The sequence below is a fragment of the Schistocerca americana genome, chromosome 2 (genome assembly GCF_021461395.2).
Source record: "Schistocerca americana isolate TAMUIC-IGC-003095 chromosome 2, iqSchAmer2.1, whole genome shotgun sequence".
Classification (NCBI taxonomy): Eukaryota; Metazoa; Arthropoda; class Insecta; order Orthoptera; family Acrididae; genus Schistocerca; species Schistocerca americana.
The window spans coordinates 1013677633-1013695532 of record NC_060120.1 but is presented as its reverse complement, the minus strand read 5'-3'; the positions used below and the strand labels follow the sequence as shown (position 1 = coordinate 1013695532).

General features: G+C 41.5%; 1 protein-coding gene across 1 annotated transcript in view; it reads left to right on the top strand.

Moving 5' to 3' along the window:
• Positions 1-16823, top strand: part of LOC124594628 — a 53699-nt gene extending 36876 nt beyond the window's left edge. Inside the window, exons 11-18 of the mRNA XM_047132997.1 lie at positions 2112-2245; positions 2364-2522; positions 4646-4823; positions 7529-7926; positions 8006-8149; positions 8244-8357; positions 11142-11457; positions 16319-16823. Coding sequence (XP_046988953.1) covers positions 2112-2245; positions 2364-2522; positions 4646-4823; positions 7529-7926; positions 8006-8149; positions 8244-8357; positions 11142-11457; positions 16319-16722 — 1847 coding nt within the window. The 3' untranslated portion in view covers positions 16723-16823. The remainder of the gene's footprint in view (positions 1-2111; positions 2246-2363; positions 2523-4645; positions 4824-7528; positions 7927-8005; positions 8150-8243; positions 8358-11141; positions 11458-16318) is intronic.
• Positions 16824-17900: the final 1077 nt, after the last annotated feature.

Below are 17900 nucleotides of genomic sequence, written 5' to 3'. Positions count from 1 at the left end.
GGTTCCCAATTCGAATTGTATTCTGGAACTGTATAAATAAAACAATAATCTGCATACAACAGCAAGTCTTGGGCCACACAGTAATCGTGTACTGTAGTCGAAAAAGTGCAAGTACTTAGCACGTTATAATAAGGAACACTCTTCAGTAGAGCGAACTAAGCATTTCTTCATACGCTTTCGGTGACAGACATAGAATATAGACTCGCTTAGAATCTCAAACTTGAAACTGAGAAGTCTGCAGCTCGTGGTCGTGCGGTAGCGTTCTCGCTTCCCACGCCCGGGTTCCCGGGTTCGATTCCTGGCGGGGTCAGGGATTTTCTCTGCCTCGTGATGACTGCGTGTTGTGTGCTGTCCTTAGGTTAGTTAGGTTTAAGTAGTTTTAAGTTCTACGGGACTGATGACCATAGCAGTTAAGTCCCATAGTGCTCAGAGTCATTTTTTGTGAAACTGGGAAGTGTTTGCATATCAGAGTTCCTACACTGCCAACAGAACTAAATTATGTTATCACTTCGTATCCCATATGTTCCTTACTGATACAGATCAGTTTCTACTTATCGTAATAAGCATAAATGGAAACAAATTTCTCAATTACGAATGTAATTTAACGACTTAGATACTAATATTTGAAATGATGCAGATATATTCACTGTTGTTATCTGCCTTAAAAGGGGTACTACATAATATTACTGGTGTATTTTATATTTAAAAACAACTCAGGCACACAGTGTCATTCATGTAGTAGTTTCCCTACCAGCGGTCTGTCCATAACATTATTGCACTCGAACGATTTCCAAATGCTAGGACTAAATATCGCTTGGCAGTTGTGCTTTAGTTTGAAGTAGCGTTACAACACAGTAGTTGCCCGAAGTATGTAGACATAGGAATTCATTCAAAGAACCACACACAGAACGAAGTTCTTGCTTGTGCGATGTTTATACCAAAGCTCCTTAAAAGTGGTTACAATATTCGGCTGCCTGAACACATACTGTCTGAATAAAAGTCTCCAGAGTCATCGGGTGAAATTTTGTGCAGCTAAATTAGGTTCTCCTCTTTTGATATTTTCTGTTCTGCAGTTATACCCTTTCATCACTTCTAGCGATTCCTCTCTTTTCCTTCGATATATAATAGTTTATAACTATTCCATTTCAACTACTACACACTACTGTTTCAAGAACCCATTACCGAAATTTCGGATAATAATTGCTTAAGCATAGGAATTAGCCCCATTTCAGTATAGATATTAAGCATTTTCATAATGGTATTAACTCAAATTTAATATTACTTTCCTCCCTGCTGCCATGTAAGTTTTGTTGCCAGTGAAGCAACAATCACATTAGATATTCCATGTCGTCTTAATTTGTCTTTGATTGTGATGTGGCGATTTAACTCGCACAACAATATTTCTACGACAGTGCACTTGAAAAAAGAAGTATTAGCTTCTCTACAATTTTTTCTGTTCTCAATGTATTGGTAATATCGTATTGGTTATCACTGTCACCATTGGTCTTAGAAATGAGCTACTCATTAAGGAAGTATTTTAAACGCTTTTCACATTAGATTTTCGCACAGATTTGTTGTAGTTTTGAACATTTTCTTTACTGCGTAATTCATTGTTTGAGCCCGTAAACGATAAAAATTCGTACACACTTCTTGCACATTAGAACAGAGGCACGTCTTTATGCTTTTCTAGGCAATAGCCAGACTTTTAAATACCGTTGCTGCTATTAAACCGAATATTTCGGGCCGCAAAAGAAATGTCATTGCATGTGACATACCTTTTTCATATAACCTAATGCACTGCGCAGACGGAAAGTGATGAGCCCAAGAGATGTAGCAGTATAATAAGTGGAACTGGAGAGTGTTCTTAATGATGAAAGAATGATTCTCTTCATTTTTATAAAGCCATCAAGACATTGTTATCGAGATTAATAGGCCGGTAGATCATTCGCAGATTTAGAAAAATCTGAAAAGGTTTTGGGAAAGCAATAGGATTTCATTTACGTGAGTGACACGCTGTAATGAAGTACATCAAACCCGATGGCAAATTTTTACCTTAGTAGTGAGAAAGTTTTTTCACAAGCATAACGTTACGAAATGTCTTCTTCTTGCAGCGGACAAGGATTTCCTTCTGAGGCAGAAGAAGCTGCTAGAAGTTTTCTGGCATGTCGGACAACCCACCGTAGACCCCGAGCAGAAGAAGATTTCGGAAACCTTCAATCTTGAAGAGAATGTCAACAACTTCAAAGTAAATCAAACTTTAACGTACAGCTTGTGACTTCACTCTTTGAATATACTGATTTCATGTATTTTGTCGTTGTTGCGATAAGTTATACTGAAGTACTGTTTCTGACTCCCCTTTGCAGGATCCAGAACTCGTGAAGAAGTTCGTGAATTACTACACTCACGGCTACTTCAAAGAGCGTGGAGAACAGTTCTCCATCTACAACAAGCTTGACCAGATTCAGGCCAAGGCCCTTGTCGACCTTTTGTACCAGGCGAATGACTTCGAGACTTTTTACAAGGTAAAGAAAATGCAGTGTGTAGCGAAATGTGATTATTGAAGAAGTATGCTTTTGGTTTGTCCTGTGGAATGAAAGGCATCTTAAAGTTGACCGCTTTTTCTAGAATGGTATTTAAGTCGGATACTAAAATCTATTTCACTCGATATTACGAATAACGGTGCACACTGACGTTGATAAAGATTTTTGTGGTGGGTCTCGACTGTCTACCACTGTGTCACTAATTTGTGCTCGTTAAACTTCTAGGTTAGCCTGATGCATTAGGAAAGATATTTTGTAAACATCTCACTGATAGTGTACTCTTGTGGCTATGTCTATGCAGCGTAAGAGACAGATCGGTACAGAGTAGTAATACATAGGTAACAGATGGATGGGTTTCGAGTAACGTAGTGCAACTCTTCTCGTATCTATTTTCTGAGAGTTTTTAGTTGCTTATTAGAGGTTCAGTGTACCTAACAGAAACGTAAGTAATCATTCCATGTAGGCTTTCACGGCCGGCGTCTTTATCAGTAAACTCTTCCGGGCTAAGTTGCCGTGGTCGATCTGTAGAACTTCTTCTCCCTGACGTTTCGTTCTCAACTGCGGAGAACATCTTCCGAGGAGAGTCGACGATGATAATAGAAACGTAAGTAAGTTTATCGTTGGTAGTAGCTAGCCTGACTGAAAGTGAAGAAGAATTACAGGATGTGCTGAATGGAATGAGCAGTCTAATGAGTACAGAATATGGACTGAGAGTAAATCGAAGAAGGCGAAAGTAATGAGAAGTTGTACAAATGAGAACAGGAAGAAGCTTAATATCAGGATTGATGGTCACGAAGTAGATGAAGTTAAGAAATTCTGCTACCTAGGCAGTAAAATAGCCAATGACGGACGGAGGTAGGAGGACATCAAAAGCAGGCTAGCACTGGCAAGAAGGGCATTCCTGGACAAGAGTGGCAAACATAGTCTTTAATTTGTGGAAGAAATTTATGAGAATGTACGCTTGCAGCACAGCATTGTATGGTAGTGAAACATGGACTGTGAGAAAACCTGAACAGAAGCGAATAGAAGCATTTGAGATGTGATCTATACACGAATATTGAAAATTAGGTAGACCGTTAAGGTAAGGAATTAGGAGGTTCTGCACAGAATCGCAGAGGAAAGCAATATGTGGAAAACACTGCCGACGAGAAGGGACAAGTTAGTAGGACATCTGTCAAGACACCAGGGAAGGACTTCCATGGTACTAGAGGGAAATGTAGGGGGCAAAAACGGTAGAGGAAGGCAGAGACTGGAATACATGCAGTAAATGATTGAGGACGTAGGTTGCAGGTGCTACTCTGAGATGAAGAAGTTCGGACAGGAAAGGAATTCGTGGCGGGCCGCATCAAAGCAGTCAGAAAAGAAGAAGAAGAGGGGAAAAAAAGTTCCTAATAGTGTGTAAGGCACTGCACTGCAAAGACCGCACGCATGCTTTAAGTGAAGTGTGTGTGTGTGTGTGTGTGTGTGTGTGTGTGTGTGTGTGAGAGAGAGAGAGAGAGAGAGAGAGAGAGAGAGAGAGAGAGACAGAGAGTTAGTGTGTGAGTGACCTGACCTTTTTCTCGTTAGCCTCTCCATGTTCTTCAGTCACTGCAGTGCGTAGTACTAAAAGTATCGTTTGCTTCCAGCAATTTTAATTTACTGGTTAAAAATTTGTCTAGCACGAAAACTTAAAATCATTTATACGAGTCACAAGTGTTACTTTTCCGAGTACAGCATGAACATTGGGATGATGGAAAAACTTGATGAAGGATGCCATATTGGAGTTTCATTTTATTATCGTTTCAGTTTCTTGGTTATTTTCAGTTCTTTAGTTGAATTAGGAAAGTAATTCGTAGAGGCTCTACCAGATACATTAATTCAGTCGCATATAATAAACGTCTATTATTTCTGGTTTTTGAGGTGCACTGTGAACTATGGTGATGCTTTTAACGTATCTGCCATTCCAAATATTCATTTTTATACATTTAACTCTTGAAGGTTTTTGTAAATGCTAATCGCAAACTTGATACTTTCGGCTCGACGCCCAACAGTGGTTACCGGAGTGTGAACGTAAATACCGATGGTTGCATAATACAATTACCTACATCAGTGTTGCTGGTTTCCAGACGTCCGTGTGGGCCAGGGACCACCTGAACGAGGGCCTGTTCGTGTACGCTCTCAACGTGGCCAAGCTGCACCGCGAGGACCTGTTCGACGTGGTGCTGCCCCCCTTCTACGAGCTGTACCCGCACCTGTACGTCAGCCCTGACGTCATCAAGGAGGCGTGGGAAGCCGCCCTGCAAGGTACCACACAACACTGCATCATTCTCTAGCCACGCAGTTCATCACATTGTAAACATTTGTACAGCACATCTCTACGCTTACAGCCAGCCGATGTGGCCGAGCGGTTCTAGGCGCTTCAGTCTGCAACCGCGCGGCCTCTACGGTCGCAGGTTCGAATCCTGCCTCGGGCATGGATGTGTGCGATGTCATTAGGTTATATAGGTTTAAGTAGCCCTAAATTCTAGGGGACTGATGGCCTCAGATGTTAATTCCCATAGCGCTGAGAGCCATCTAAACCATTTTTTCTACACTTACAGTATTTTCTTAAATATGCGGGGAGAGCATCATGGGAATTCTGATAACCTAAATTGTCTGAAGATAGACCCAATTACCCCGCGAAGCCCTACTTACAAAGTATCAATAATGAGACTGAGAGAAAAATCTGAATATAGTTTTCTGCTTCCTGCGGGTCGCTTCCGTAGGGATCGGGAACACAAGATCAGACCAATAACAACAAACATGACGCATTTAAACTATCATTCTTCTTGCGGTCTATAAGCGATGGGAAGTAACCCTACATTCTGTACACTTCAAAGTAGTCTCTGCCATGCACTTGATAGTGGTTTCGAGAGTGAGTAGATCGACGCAGACAGACGCTTCTCGTCTCACAGACATACAGATCAGGCAGTAGGACATTTCGATTAAAGCTTTCCCACGTAACAAATGTTCCTAAAGGTATCGAGCAATTACTGAAAGTAAGTGTAATGTCAATGTCGCAACTTATAGCTCTCTGATCTTATCTTTTCATCGAAATATCTCGGCGCTTTAGCGACGTCATGCGAAGTAAGTTACGTAGGTCTCAGAAACTCGGATTATGTCTCGTTATTGGCCGATGTTAGTGATCTAACTAATAAAACCGTTCCAAACAACTAACATACGCAGTGAGAAAAAATAATAGAAAAATATTAATAAGCCTAAATAATTCTTTTCATTACAATAGTTCATACATTAGAACAAGGCTGCACTTCCTGTGCTTCGAATGCCAGACTCAATTCAGTTGATGCTCAACACTCTATAAGGGCTGTCGCCTATGACGGCATCTGTGTGGCGAGCCCAATGTACTTTACTATTTAAAAACGTAAATGAAAATTTCATATTTTTCGAAATTTCGAATGACGTCTAACACATATAGTCACACAGTTGACCTCTAAACTATTTCTCTTTATTTTTTTAACTCGTCCGTTATTAACATAACAAAAGTGGCAGCCAATCCGTGCCCCCATAGGTGACGCAGTGATTATTTCAATAGACTCGGACTCAGTACAAAAGAATGTCAAATACTTGCCCCGGCATCCACATTATATTTGATTGGTCCTGCAGCAATTATAACAAATGCTGGGGCTGTAAGTTTCGAAATAACACTGGCAACATCTTTCCCCAACCATGAAAGGTCCGAATCTATGCTGCAAAACGATAACAAAGCACGAAAACATTGCTTGTCATGAAAATATCCTCCATTCATGGTCCTGTGGCACTGCAGATGGCATCAACCCAGCTATAAGTAGTTCTTCGCCGACTCCTTTCAAGAGTTTAATTGTTTCTATTCGGTGTTGGACCATACCGGTTAATAATTGTGAAACTTCCCCTTTGGAAAATTTATGAATTACTGTGCTTGTAAACTTCTTATGTTATTTGATTTTCAAACAGCTGAGCAAAACTGCGCGTAGTCAGACATTTCTCTCTTTACTTATTCTCATCAACACGAAAATGACACACAATATTTTTAGGGAAACGTAATCTGACTTTCAATAATCCCTACATTTCATGAATCACTTACCTCACAAAAATCTTCGTTACGCAAACTACTGCAATACAGCGAGCGCCAATACTGCCAGATAAATAAAAGATTCTAACTATTGAAGGCACTAACTACTGAGAGGCATACTTAGCAAATGAAAGATTTTGATGGAGAACAAACAATGTATTTACCTTAATAGTGTTCAAAAGTCATTTTATATATATATATATATATATATATATATATATATATATATATATATATATCAGTTCATGACATCCAGTCTTACAAATGTCCTTTTTCTGACGGACACACGTCCAGATCGTCCGCGCTCAAAATTCTGCCATCTCTCTCCCCACATCCACCACTGCTGGCGGCTCACCTCCAACTGCGTAACGCTACGCGCTGTTTACATCCACCTGCCCAACACTACAATAGCAAATATTCCAACAAAGCAAATCAGCCACAGACTGCACGCATCACAGTCAATGATTTTCATACAGAGCGCTACGTGGCGTTACCAACATAAAAACCTAAACAGCCTACATACAATTGGTGGTCGCAGTACCCACTACTCTTTTTGTCATCTACTTTCTGGTTTAATGAGGTGCTACGAATTCCTCTCTTGTACCAGCCTATTCATCTCAGATTAGTAGTTGCATCAACGCCCTCAGTAGTTTGTAGGATAGATTAAAACTTGTTTCTTCAACTACAGTTATTTCCCTCAGTATGTGCCTCTAGTACCATGGAAGTTATTCCGGGATGTCTTACCATGTGTACTGCCCGCCCTACTTGACAGTGTATCCCACATTTTCCTCTCCTCGCCGATTTGGCGAAAAACCTCCTCACCTCTTCTCTATTGCAAAATTAGCTATTAACATATTTGTCCGTAAATAAATCAGCCAGTCCTCGTTCCGCTATCCAACAGGCAAGGCCTTCAGCAAGGAGAACCCTTACGTGATCCGCGTCAACTACAGCGGGCAGCCGTTCGCTCGCAACGCCGATGAACTGGTCTCGTACTACACTGAGGACGTGGGCCTCAACGCCTACCTGGACTTCATGCACTACCGCTACCCCTTCTGGGCCAAGATGCCGGAGTATAACCAAGCCAACTACACACGCCGCGGAGACCAATTCTACTACGGCATCAAGGCCATCGTCGGCAGGTACAACCTGGAGAGACTGTCGAACCACCTCCCAGACGTAGAGCCCATCGACTACACGAAGCCCATCAACGGAGTCGTCCCTCAGGGTCCCCTTGTGCAGTACGTGAGCACGCTGGAGAAGAGGCTTCGTGAAGCCATCGATTCAGGATTTGTATTTGACGTAAGTCCAAAGACAGAACCCTTATTTGATATGTTGGACTGTACGTTCCAGTGGCGAGTAAAACATTTTCTCTCTTCAGAGCAACTTCACAAGGTACTCACTGAATGACCCTCTCAGCATTGAGATCCTTGGAAGAATTGTGGAAGGCAATGCGGACTCCATCAACAAGGAATACTACGGCTCGTTCTACAGAAGCCTCCTGTCTCTCGCTGCCGGTCCAGGCGTAAGTACTGGTTTAATACCTGTCTGTTTGCTGTGGAATGCCATTCTCCGAGTCAGTGCCTGTTTTCTTAGACTATGTTTTTTTTCTCTTCTAGAGCGTCACCCCAGCCTCTTCCTTCAGCAACCCCGCCTTCTACAAGGTTGCTGCGCGAGTTGCCTCTATCCTTGATCAGTTTAAGGAGAGGCTCGGACCTTATGCAGTAGAACAGGTACGACACAAAATAGTCTTAAACTACACAAGTGCGGTTCCTAGATTATTACAATTGTCGTAGGCTGTTGCCCGAAACAGTCTCAGTATAGTTCATTACTTAAATGCTCAAACGCAGTGATAGATCTTATGACAGTTAAGGTTTATTGGTAAAATGGGGCAATAGAGCAGAAGAATGTAAAGTTCCAGCAAGGTTACAATAATAAGGTTGGGCAGTAAGCGCTCTGCTCTGCCATTGGCTGGCCTAGTGACGTCAGCGTGGAAGCAAGCGCTCACAAGCAGACGACACGGCATGCGCGTTTACGTGAAGTTTTTGGCGGAAGATTTTGTTTATACCAGAATTGAAATGTCTAAACTGCTTTTCTGCTGCTAAAATATTAAAGTTAAAACTGATGAGTTATATTCTTTCGCAGTTTATGCCTCACAGATCGGTAAAATATCAGATCACAGCCACACTGACACACACTTGAAATTCGAAACCTTGGCTCAAATAAATCAGAAATTATTCATTTAATCGCATTGAAATGAATTTACTTAAGAGCTCGAAGTTGCACACACTTGTTTGTAAGAACAGCATTCCTTCTTTCTAAAGCCGCTATAGTATTCATCAAAGTAACTTTATCTGTGTCTGAAACAAAAACTGTCAGCTGTACATGTGCTCTTATTATCATTAATCTTATTTGGTGACAGCTTTTCCAGAGGTTCCAGAGATCTCTTATGTAGTTCTCGTTTCTTATACCGTTTGGTTCTGTCTTCTGTTGCGGGTGACACATTGACAGTCGCACTACTGCACGGCAAATTGCACGAAGGAACTGCATCTGGCTTGAGCATTCTTTTTCGGGGCAAATTAAGCAATTCAGACTGTAAATCCCTTAAGTAATTTGTTTCTACGAAATGGCGAGAACATATTCGTGCATGCGCAACATTTACACTGTCTTTTCTACAACATTTCGAGAATCATAGTTTTTGTAATGTTTCATTACGCGGGAAACTGTGATACATTACGTCAGTTCCCTTTGTGATCCGGTTGTAGGGAAAACAGCCCGTAACAGCACAGCCTGGCATTGTAAAAATTAATTTTCTGACTCACTTGTAGATTCTCCAATAAGACTGTCACAGAACGAACCATAAATTATAGAGCTGGCGAACACAATGTTGATCCCGCTGTCCACTATCGCTAACTATTTCAGTTCCGAATCAAATATCAATTACAGCAAAAACCGTTAACACTCCCGAATCCCGAATGTTTCCGCTGTTGACTGAGTACCTCAGAAGAAAGAACTCAATCACACACAATTCGAACTGTGCACTGTTTGGCACAGCTGCTTCCACCGTGACATCACGCACACAACAGAGAAAACACGTTGCTTTCTGCGCATCGCTTTCTGCGCCCCTCTGAGTTCCAGTTCCTTTCAGCTGTAAAAACATAGATTTCAGTTCATTGTCCAAAGAAAGTATGAGAGAAGTGTTATGACCTATACTGAGTTTTTGCTATCAAGTGTCACAGCACAAACACACATTATGCATTTGTAAATGTATGCCAGTCCATGCCAGTTACGAAATTTCAGCACCGTCGTAATCACCACCATTGTAGACGACATACTCAATTTACAGTGCTGAATTCTGCATCATTGTCCTGTGAGATTCACTGACATGCGAAAAAAAGCATATCGCATTGCAGTTACTACCTCAATGCTGACCCTATCCCGATATGACACTGGAAAGTATCGCAATGAGATATGCAGTAAAATAACGCACTGACACGCAGAATATGAACAGGTCGTGCACTGTTGCGTGCAACACCAGATCAATTAAAACAGAACACCTAATGTAATATGATCCCACCTATCTGAATTTTTAATATCTTTTACTACTAATGTACTCAGAAGTCACGTATAGCAGTGCCTAATCATTTCTTCTGGTTCGAGTTACTTGTAAACATCATGCAAATAGGTGATATGTGTTATTATACGTACTGCTATTGAACTTCTATAAACAGCGCAGCCACAAAAACTTCTCTGTCTGTAACTTTTCGCTGTTCTGTACATATTCCAACATAAATTAGGCCATTAAATGTATAAGCAACTATTCCCCTAAAAGTTATCAGCTATAGCGGCGAAAGAGATTTATACTGTTGTAGTACCAGTGTTCTATTATATTTTATTACATTATATATTAGGTTTTATAACCCAAAGAAACTGATTTTAATCGATCGGATTGCCAGAGAAAAGTAAAATTGCTTACTAACAAGTTGCTTCCTACAGATGACGTTAGTCAAGGTGGACGGTAAAGTTAGGAATAGTGCAATAGGGAGGGGTGGACATATATCAGATGTCAGCCTGACCATCGAGGTTTGTGTTTGTTGTTCTTTTTGTCTTTCCAAAACAACTTCGCAGGAATGTCGACTTGGGCAATTCATGAAGGCCATTCGATCGTATCGTGATACATTACTACCTAGCCCACACACGACACGATAATCTACTATTTTATCCTACTTGTAGTTGCTTGACAGCATTTCCTTGTCTTCTAAGAAGTCGTATATTATTGCTATGCATAACACAGGCTCATGTAGCTCAAGAACGCGTACCAGTAATATTTTCCTCAAGGAATGCGCAGTTGGTTTGCTTAAATTTCCAAAATACACAAAATTTCATTTTCCGCTTCACGTAATTGTTGTAGTTTACTAGACAGAGGCCGGAACTGCCGTAAAGCACACAGTACAAGGTGCCAGAGGAGGAAGATGGCACGGTTTCCGCCTGGATGACACAACCCGTTTTCTTTCCAGCTGCTGCTGCCTGGTGTGAAAGTCGAGAGCCTGACCGTCGACAAGCTGGTGACGTACTTCGACGACTACGATTTCGAGCTGAATAACGCTATTCCGGTCGAAAGCGTGGAGGAAGGCGCCAAGCTGAATGTAGTCGCCCGCACGCAGCGGCTGACACACAAGCCGTTCAACTACCACATCAAGGTCACCAGTGACAAGGACATCGACGTGTTCGTGCGCTTCTTCTTCGGCCCCCGCTACGACGTCTACGGCAAGGAGCTGACCCCCAACGAGAAGAGGCACAACATGCTCTACACTGACTCATTCGTCTTCAAACGTAAGTTTATTGAACCGGTTAACAAAACGATTATGTTACATAATCAGTGATCACGAGATGAAATAATTCAATGTATGACGCTGATTTTCAAGAGCATATAATGAAACTGATAATAGAATCGCGCAGTTACATTCCCGTTAAATATCTCACTAATAATGACTTTTAGATGTTGCTCCACAAGTAATATAAGTAAGAAAATATATTTACTACGTAAAATACATAATTGATAGACCATATAATAAAATAACAGGTGATCAAACTACTAAAACATAAAATTCCAACAGTCCGCAGAACCTGTATTTATTGAAGTCGTTTAGAGACTCACACAACCGGTTTCACAACTTTTAAGTCGCATCATCCGGTGTATATCAGAATAGAAAACTTTTGCAAAATAATACTTTGATAATGGTGAAATGAAGTCACCTGAGACATCTTAAAGTACTAAGTGAATAGATTTAAACAAGGACGTATCAAAGAATAAAATTTTTGTATGGATATACACCAGAAGACGCAATTTAAAAGTAGCGAAACCCATTGTGTGAGTCTCTAAACGACTCCAGTAAATGCAGCTACTGCTTGCTGTTGGACCTATAGTTTCAACACCTCTATACTGATGGTCATAATGTTATGTATAATTACTTTAGTCGTGCCCGCCCTAGTCTTTAAAATTAGCTACCATTATGTAAAAATGTGTCGATTCTATTCTTCTCGTTCCAAGAGTATGCATTTTCAGCATTTCGTAACCGTGAGAGATACCAGACTCAATATACAATATTAGTTCTCGACAGTTTCAAAAATCTAACTTCAACTACATATAAAAACAAATTATCTATTTCCTTCTATCAGTCATACCAGTTCATGAATTTCGACAACATTATCAATGAAGTGCAGCTATCTGTTGCTATATTTAGGTTAAAATCAACAGTAGAGATGGCCATAATATTTGTTGCTTTACCGATTTCGGTTTATGTTAAAGCCATCTTCAGAATTTTTGGCCCCCTATGGCTCGTGCTGTGGTGGTGGCGGCTCCACGGTGTTCTGGTGATACCACGATCACACACTGTCAATATTCTGAACATGGTTTTAACATAAACCGAAATCGGTAAATCAACAAATTTATAGTCATATCGACTGTTGATTTTAACCTAAAGTCACACTAGTATTTCACAGTTATACTTGGCACTCAATCTGTAGAAAGCTGTACTTGGCAGTCAAATGGTTCAAATGGCTCTGAGCACCATGGGACTCAACTGCTGAGGTCATTAGTCCCCTAGAACTTAGAACTACTGAAACCTAACTAACCTAAGGACATCACAAACAGCCATGCCCGAGGCAGGATTCGAACCTGCGACCGTAGCGGTCTTGCGGTTCCAGACTGCAGCGCCTTTAACCGCACGGCCACTTCGGCCGGCACTTGGCAGTCAATCTGACCACAAAAAAACGTGATTTCGCGACAAATTTCCACACCTCGAGCACACAGTTCCTTCTTTCCAGTGCATCAGTTTGTTGCTTTCACACCGGAATCATCAATTAAGCAAGTCATAAAAAGCTTAATGTGATTTAGAAATGAAGAAAACTGGATATGAGTGATTGGCATCGTTGGCATGGAGGCGCCATCCTGAGAAGTTCGGCCACCAAGTGCATCGAGGCTACGGGCGGAGAAAATCTCCAACATGGTGGGGAGTCGAACCCGGGCCCGATTGCATGAAAGGCGAGCACGTTACCACCCAGCTAAGCACGTGGACATTTAGAAATGATTTAAGGTGTGTCTGGGGCACGGGGTTAACAAACGTTTCGGCACCAAATACTGCGTGCAAATGTACCTGTACCTGGGAAACCTAGGTGGCTCTCTCCACAACATCACAAAACGAATCAGAAGCGACCGGAGACGCTAGTGTTATTACTCTGGTCTTCAGTCCGAAGACTGCTTTGTTGAAATTCTCCACGCTAGGTAAAGCTGTGCATAGCTACTGCACCGACCTACGCCCATTTCAACCAGCCAACTGTATTCATATCTTTGACTACCTCTACAACTACACCTCCCCCCCTCTGCCCCTACTCCATCTCCCACCATTACCAAATTCACGATTCCCTGATGGTTCAAGGTGTTTCCTATGAACCGATACCTTCTTTTGTTCTAGTTTTGCCACAAAGTTCTTTGTTCCACCTATCAAATTTAGTACCTGCTTATTAGTTACTCAGTCTACCCATTCGGTTTTCAAAATTGTTCTGTAGAACCACACTTCAAATTCTTGTATTTTCTTATTATGTGACCCGTTTATCGACCACGTTCCCCCCTCCTTATAAAGGAACGCTCCACACCAATTTATATCTTAGCAAACGACTAAAATAATCTGCAGTGACTAATTTTCAGTATTTCATATAATTAATAATCGAATTTAAAAACTTAATATTGTGTCATAAACTAGTCATTAAGAAGTATAATCTTAGGTTTAAATATTATCGCAGTAATTCAGGCACTAAATTTGGAAACTGTCTAGCTTTCTTGAGGCAGTGTAGCCTGTGGCGCACAAGTTATCCACACTGTATCCATCTAGAACTGAGAATGAAAGCATTTAGTGGCTGACAAAAAACTTTATACGTAAGTTGCAACCATTCGGAAATTTTTTCTTGCTGATACACAAAATAGCGAAAGGGATTAACTTTATCGCACATTACAGTTACGATGTTCAATGCAGCAAAACTTCAACATCAGATGTGACGTTTTAATTTATAACTTCTTCACTGCTGGCTCTGGTCGCAATGCATTTAGCACGCAATATCCACGCATATCACTGAATGTATCTGCAAATTTACATCACTGTACGACGTATAGCTAATGAGCTACGGCCGGCCGTAGTGGCCTAGCGGTTCTAGGCGCTTCAGTCCGGAACCGCGCGACTGCTACAGTCGCAGGTTCGAATCCTGTCTTGGGCATGGATGTGTGTGATATTGTTAGGTTAGTTAGGTTTAAGTAGTTCTACGTTCTAGGGGACTGAAAGTCCCATAGTGCTCAGAGCCGCTTTTTTAATGAGCTACGACGTCATAAATATTGAGAGTCGTGAAACATCAAGTTTTGCTTCCAATGGACCTCAAATTACCAACTATACACTGATCTAGTGACTGACAAAGAGAGCACTTAGCGACGTCCAAGAAAGTTTAAACACAATTTTAAAGCTTTTCTAAACATTTTCTCGCCTAAAGACTCAATGTCAGATATTCAACACACATTCTTACATTGTAAAGTAATCTGAAATTTGAAGCTGTTTTACATATAGGAGTTGGATTCCTTAAAGAATCGAGGGTTTATTCTTGCTTCTATGGGCCGTAAACAGTGTGATAAGTTATGATGATACCTGACATTGCCAGATGTATTGGAGGCGGTCTCAGAATTTAAACACGGTTGTTCTTATTACAGAAGTTTATTCGCCCACATCGCCCAAAAAATACACAGTGATTAATAGTGACAGCAAAATTAAATCGACATCTTCACACAGTTGCATTGATTTTTATTTATTTATTAATTAATTTTTTTTTTACGAGGTCAGTCCACTTCGTCGACTGTTTACATTAACTGGACACAATGTGTAGAGAAGACTTTCCACAGTACTGTCTCTCGTTATAGTATAGGAGCACAACTGTGCGAACAATGCACAATAGTTACAAATTGTGGTGTGCATACTGTAAGACCCTCGGTACACACACCATCAGATTATTTGACTTGTCGCTCTAACGAAGTAGGCGAGTGTCAGCAATATATCTTGTGGTCTTATCGTGGCGTGTTTATCTTCTGCCGCCGCTTAGAGTAGCAGATTGACGGTGACCAACTTTAAACAGAACTTGATTAATTTTCACACACATTTATTAAAATAATAACAATCATAAACCTTACTTAACTTGGTTCTGGATGCTATTTACAACTGACAATCTGAAGTTCCTTTGGTCTTGGTACATTAATCTTATTCTCACATATCTCTGATACTTGACAAAGTGTCTATTCATTTATCTTCATGGCTATGTACAGGAATATGGTAATCTTATTAGGCGCACACTGAAACTTGACTATAGACTGGTACAGACTAATGCAGACTAAGGCAGACTAATTCAGACTAATGCAGACTGGTACAGACTGGTGCAGACTGACTAATCGGAGGTCTGTATACTCGTTATAATACCTCGCGCGTTCAGGTATCACTGCGCGAGTGTGGTCCATGAGGAGAAAGGTTCTGCATTAGCAGCAATCTCATTGGCTGCGTTACATATTAACACGCGGATCGGCGGAAGCAGAATTTGGTCCGTCTCCAAGACAGCGCCATCTCGTAGTGCGGAGACGGACGAGCGCTGCGCCTGCACTGTTGTGCTTAGCGGGGCGCGCTCTACTGGGAAAGTTGTGTACGCGTTGACTACGCGGAACTATGTACACAACACAAATAAAATACCTACGACGTATATAAAATGTTTTTCCCTTGTCGATATCTGATAGGAAAGTTTCCAACAGCACAGAATATTTATTGTACAAGATATTTATCTGTAACTGATTGGTTGGTTTTGAGGAAGGAGACCAGACAGCGAGGTCATCGGTCTCATCGGGTTAGGGAAGGACGGGGAAGGAAGTCGGCCGTGCCCTTTGAAATGAACCATCCCGGCATTTGCCTGGGGCGATTTAGGGAAATCACGGAAAACCTAAATCAGGATGGCCGGACGCGGGATTGAACCGTCGTCCTCCCGAATGCGAGTCCAGTGTCTAACCACTGCGCCACCTCGCTCGGTCTGTAACTGAATACACAACTTCATGGAAGTCAAATTTTATTGTAGTTTGGGAGAAATGTATATACTCGTAAAATTTCACTTTCTGTTTCAGTGAAAAAGGGCGAGAACGAGCTGGTGCGAAACTCGAGGCAGTTCAACTACTACGGCCAACTGCCTCTGACCTACAGCAAGCTCTACCACCGCACCGAAGCGGCCATTAAGAGCGGCTCGGAGGTCTACGTGGACGACTTCGTGAAGAAGTACGGCGACCCCGAGGGTCTGATACTGCCCCGCGGAACACGCAGCGGCCTGCCGCTCAGCAGCTACGTCATCATCACCCCGTTCACGCACAAGACCATCAGCAGGATCAACCCGTACACCGACGACATCGGCGCCAAGATCTCCTTCTTCCCCTTCGACAGGCCCATCAACGAGCTCGAGTTCAACGTGCCCAATTCGTACTTTGGAGAAGCTGTCGTTGTGCACAGGAGTGGTGATGAGGTCATCAAAGCCTAAATGATAAGGGTCACTTTGTGCCTGACACTCATCTTTAGCATAGTATTACCTTAACATTGTAACACGTATTTGAATAAAGCTTAATTTTCTAATAAACGACATTCATTAGTTTCTTTTTTAATTTTAACTCCTCATGATGTTAGCGCAGGAATAGACAAAAGTAATTGCATCTCTGGTAAGGGAAATACACGCAATAGACAATATCGTAGCGATTAAAACACTGGATTTCCGTTTCAGCCATTCTAATCTTGGGTATTTTCCACTTCTATAGTTGCAATAAGGTATGACATTATAGACCTATCTCAATAATGTGGTCAGTGTGACTTCGAGCAAGCAAGGTGATTTACTACACTTCGATTTCAATGCCGGGCACACATGCCTAGCAGACTGCATTTGTGAGGTGCCTGAAAGTTACAGCCTCAATAAGTCTGTATATTCCAGCTCCAATCCTGAAATATTATTAGTTATTCAGCACTCAGAGACAAGCTGGAGATTACTGACTTACACAAGAACCGTACGCGTTTCGGGAGAAAAATATACATAGCTCCGAACACATTCGTGCTTTAATGATACACTTTCATATTCGCTCAATATTTGTTTCTATATCACCGCTTAACCCAGTTAGTTATTCCAGCAAGGCAATGAAGTCATTAGGATAACAAGCCTGCAACCACTTCGTTTGTTATGCGAGAGGATATAGTCCGATTTAATAGTCTCATAGTGTGGTCCTTGGACACGGGAAACGGTTAGAATGGTTGGAAAGGCAATGGTAGTTCAACTGTTGTCTTATACTTCGCAAGTGTTAGAAGTAATAGTTGTCCACCATTGGGCAAGTATAACACGTAGGTGCCGTGGAACACACTAATGTACTAAGTTTGACCGCGCTTGCATCTAATGGACAATGGTATCGGACTATAATCCCGAATTTGGTGAAATACCAAACGGGCTTTAATCTTGGGAGTCAACGAAAGAGGTAAAATCATAAATGAATGAAAAAACTGAACGGTCGTCAGCCCAATCAGGCACATTAATTTGGCAGTATATATTTGAGTAAACTGATTACTGGTTATTGAAGTTGCTTTTGTTGAGATTTCCCTTTGTATAGCAAACAGAGTACAAACTGGCACAGTGCACTCTGTACTGTGTGTAGCAGCAGTTACAAATAACATACACACCAG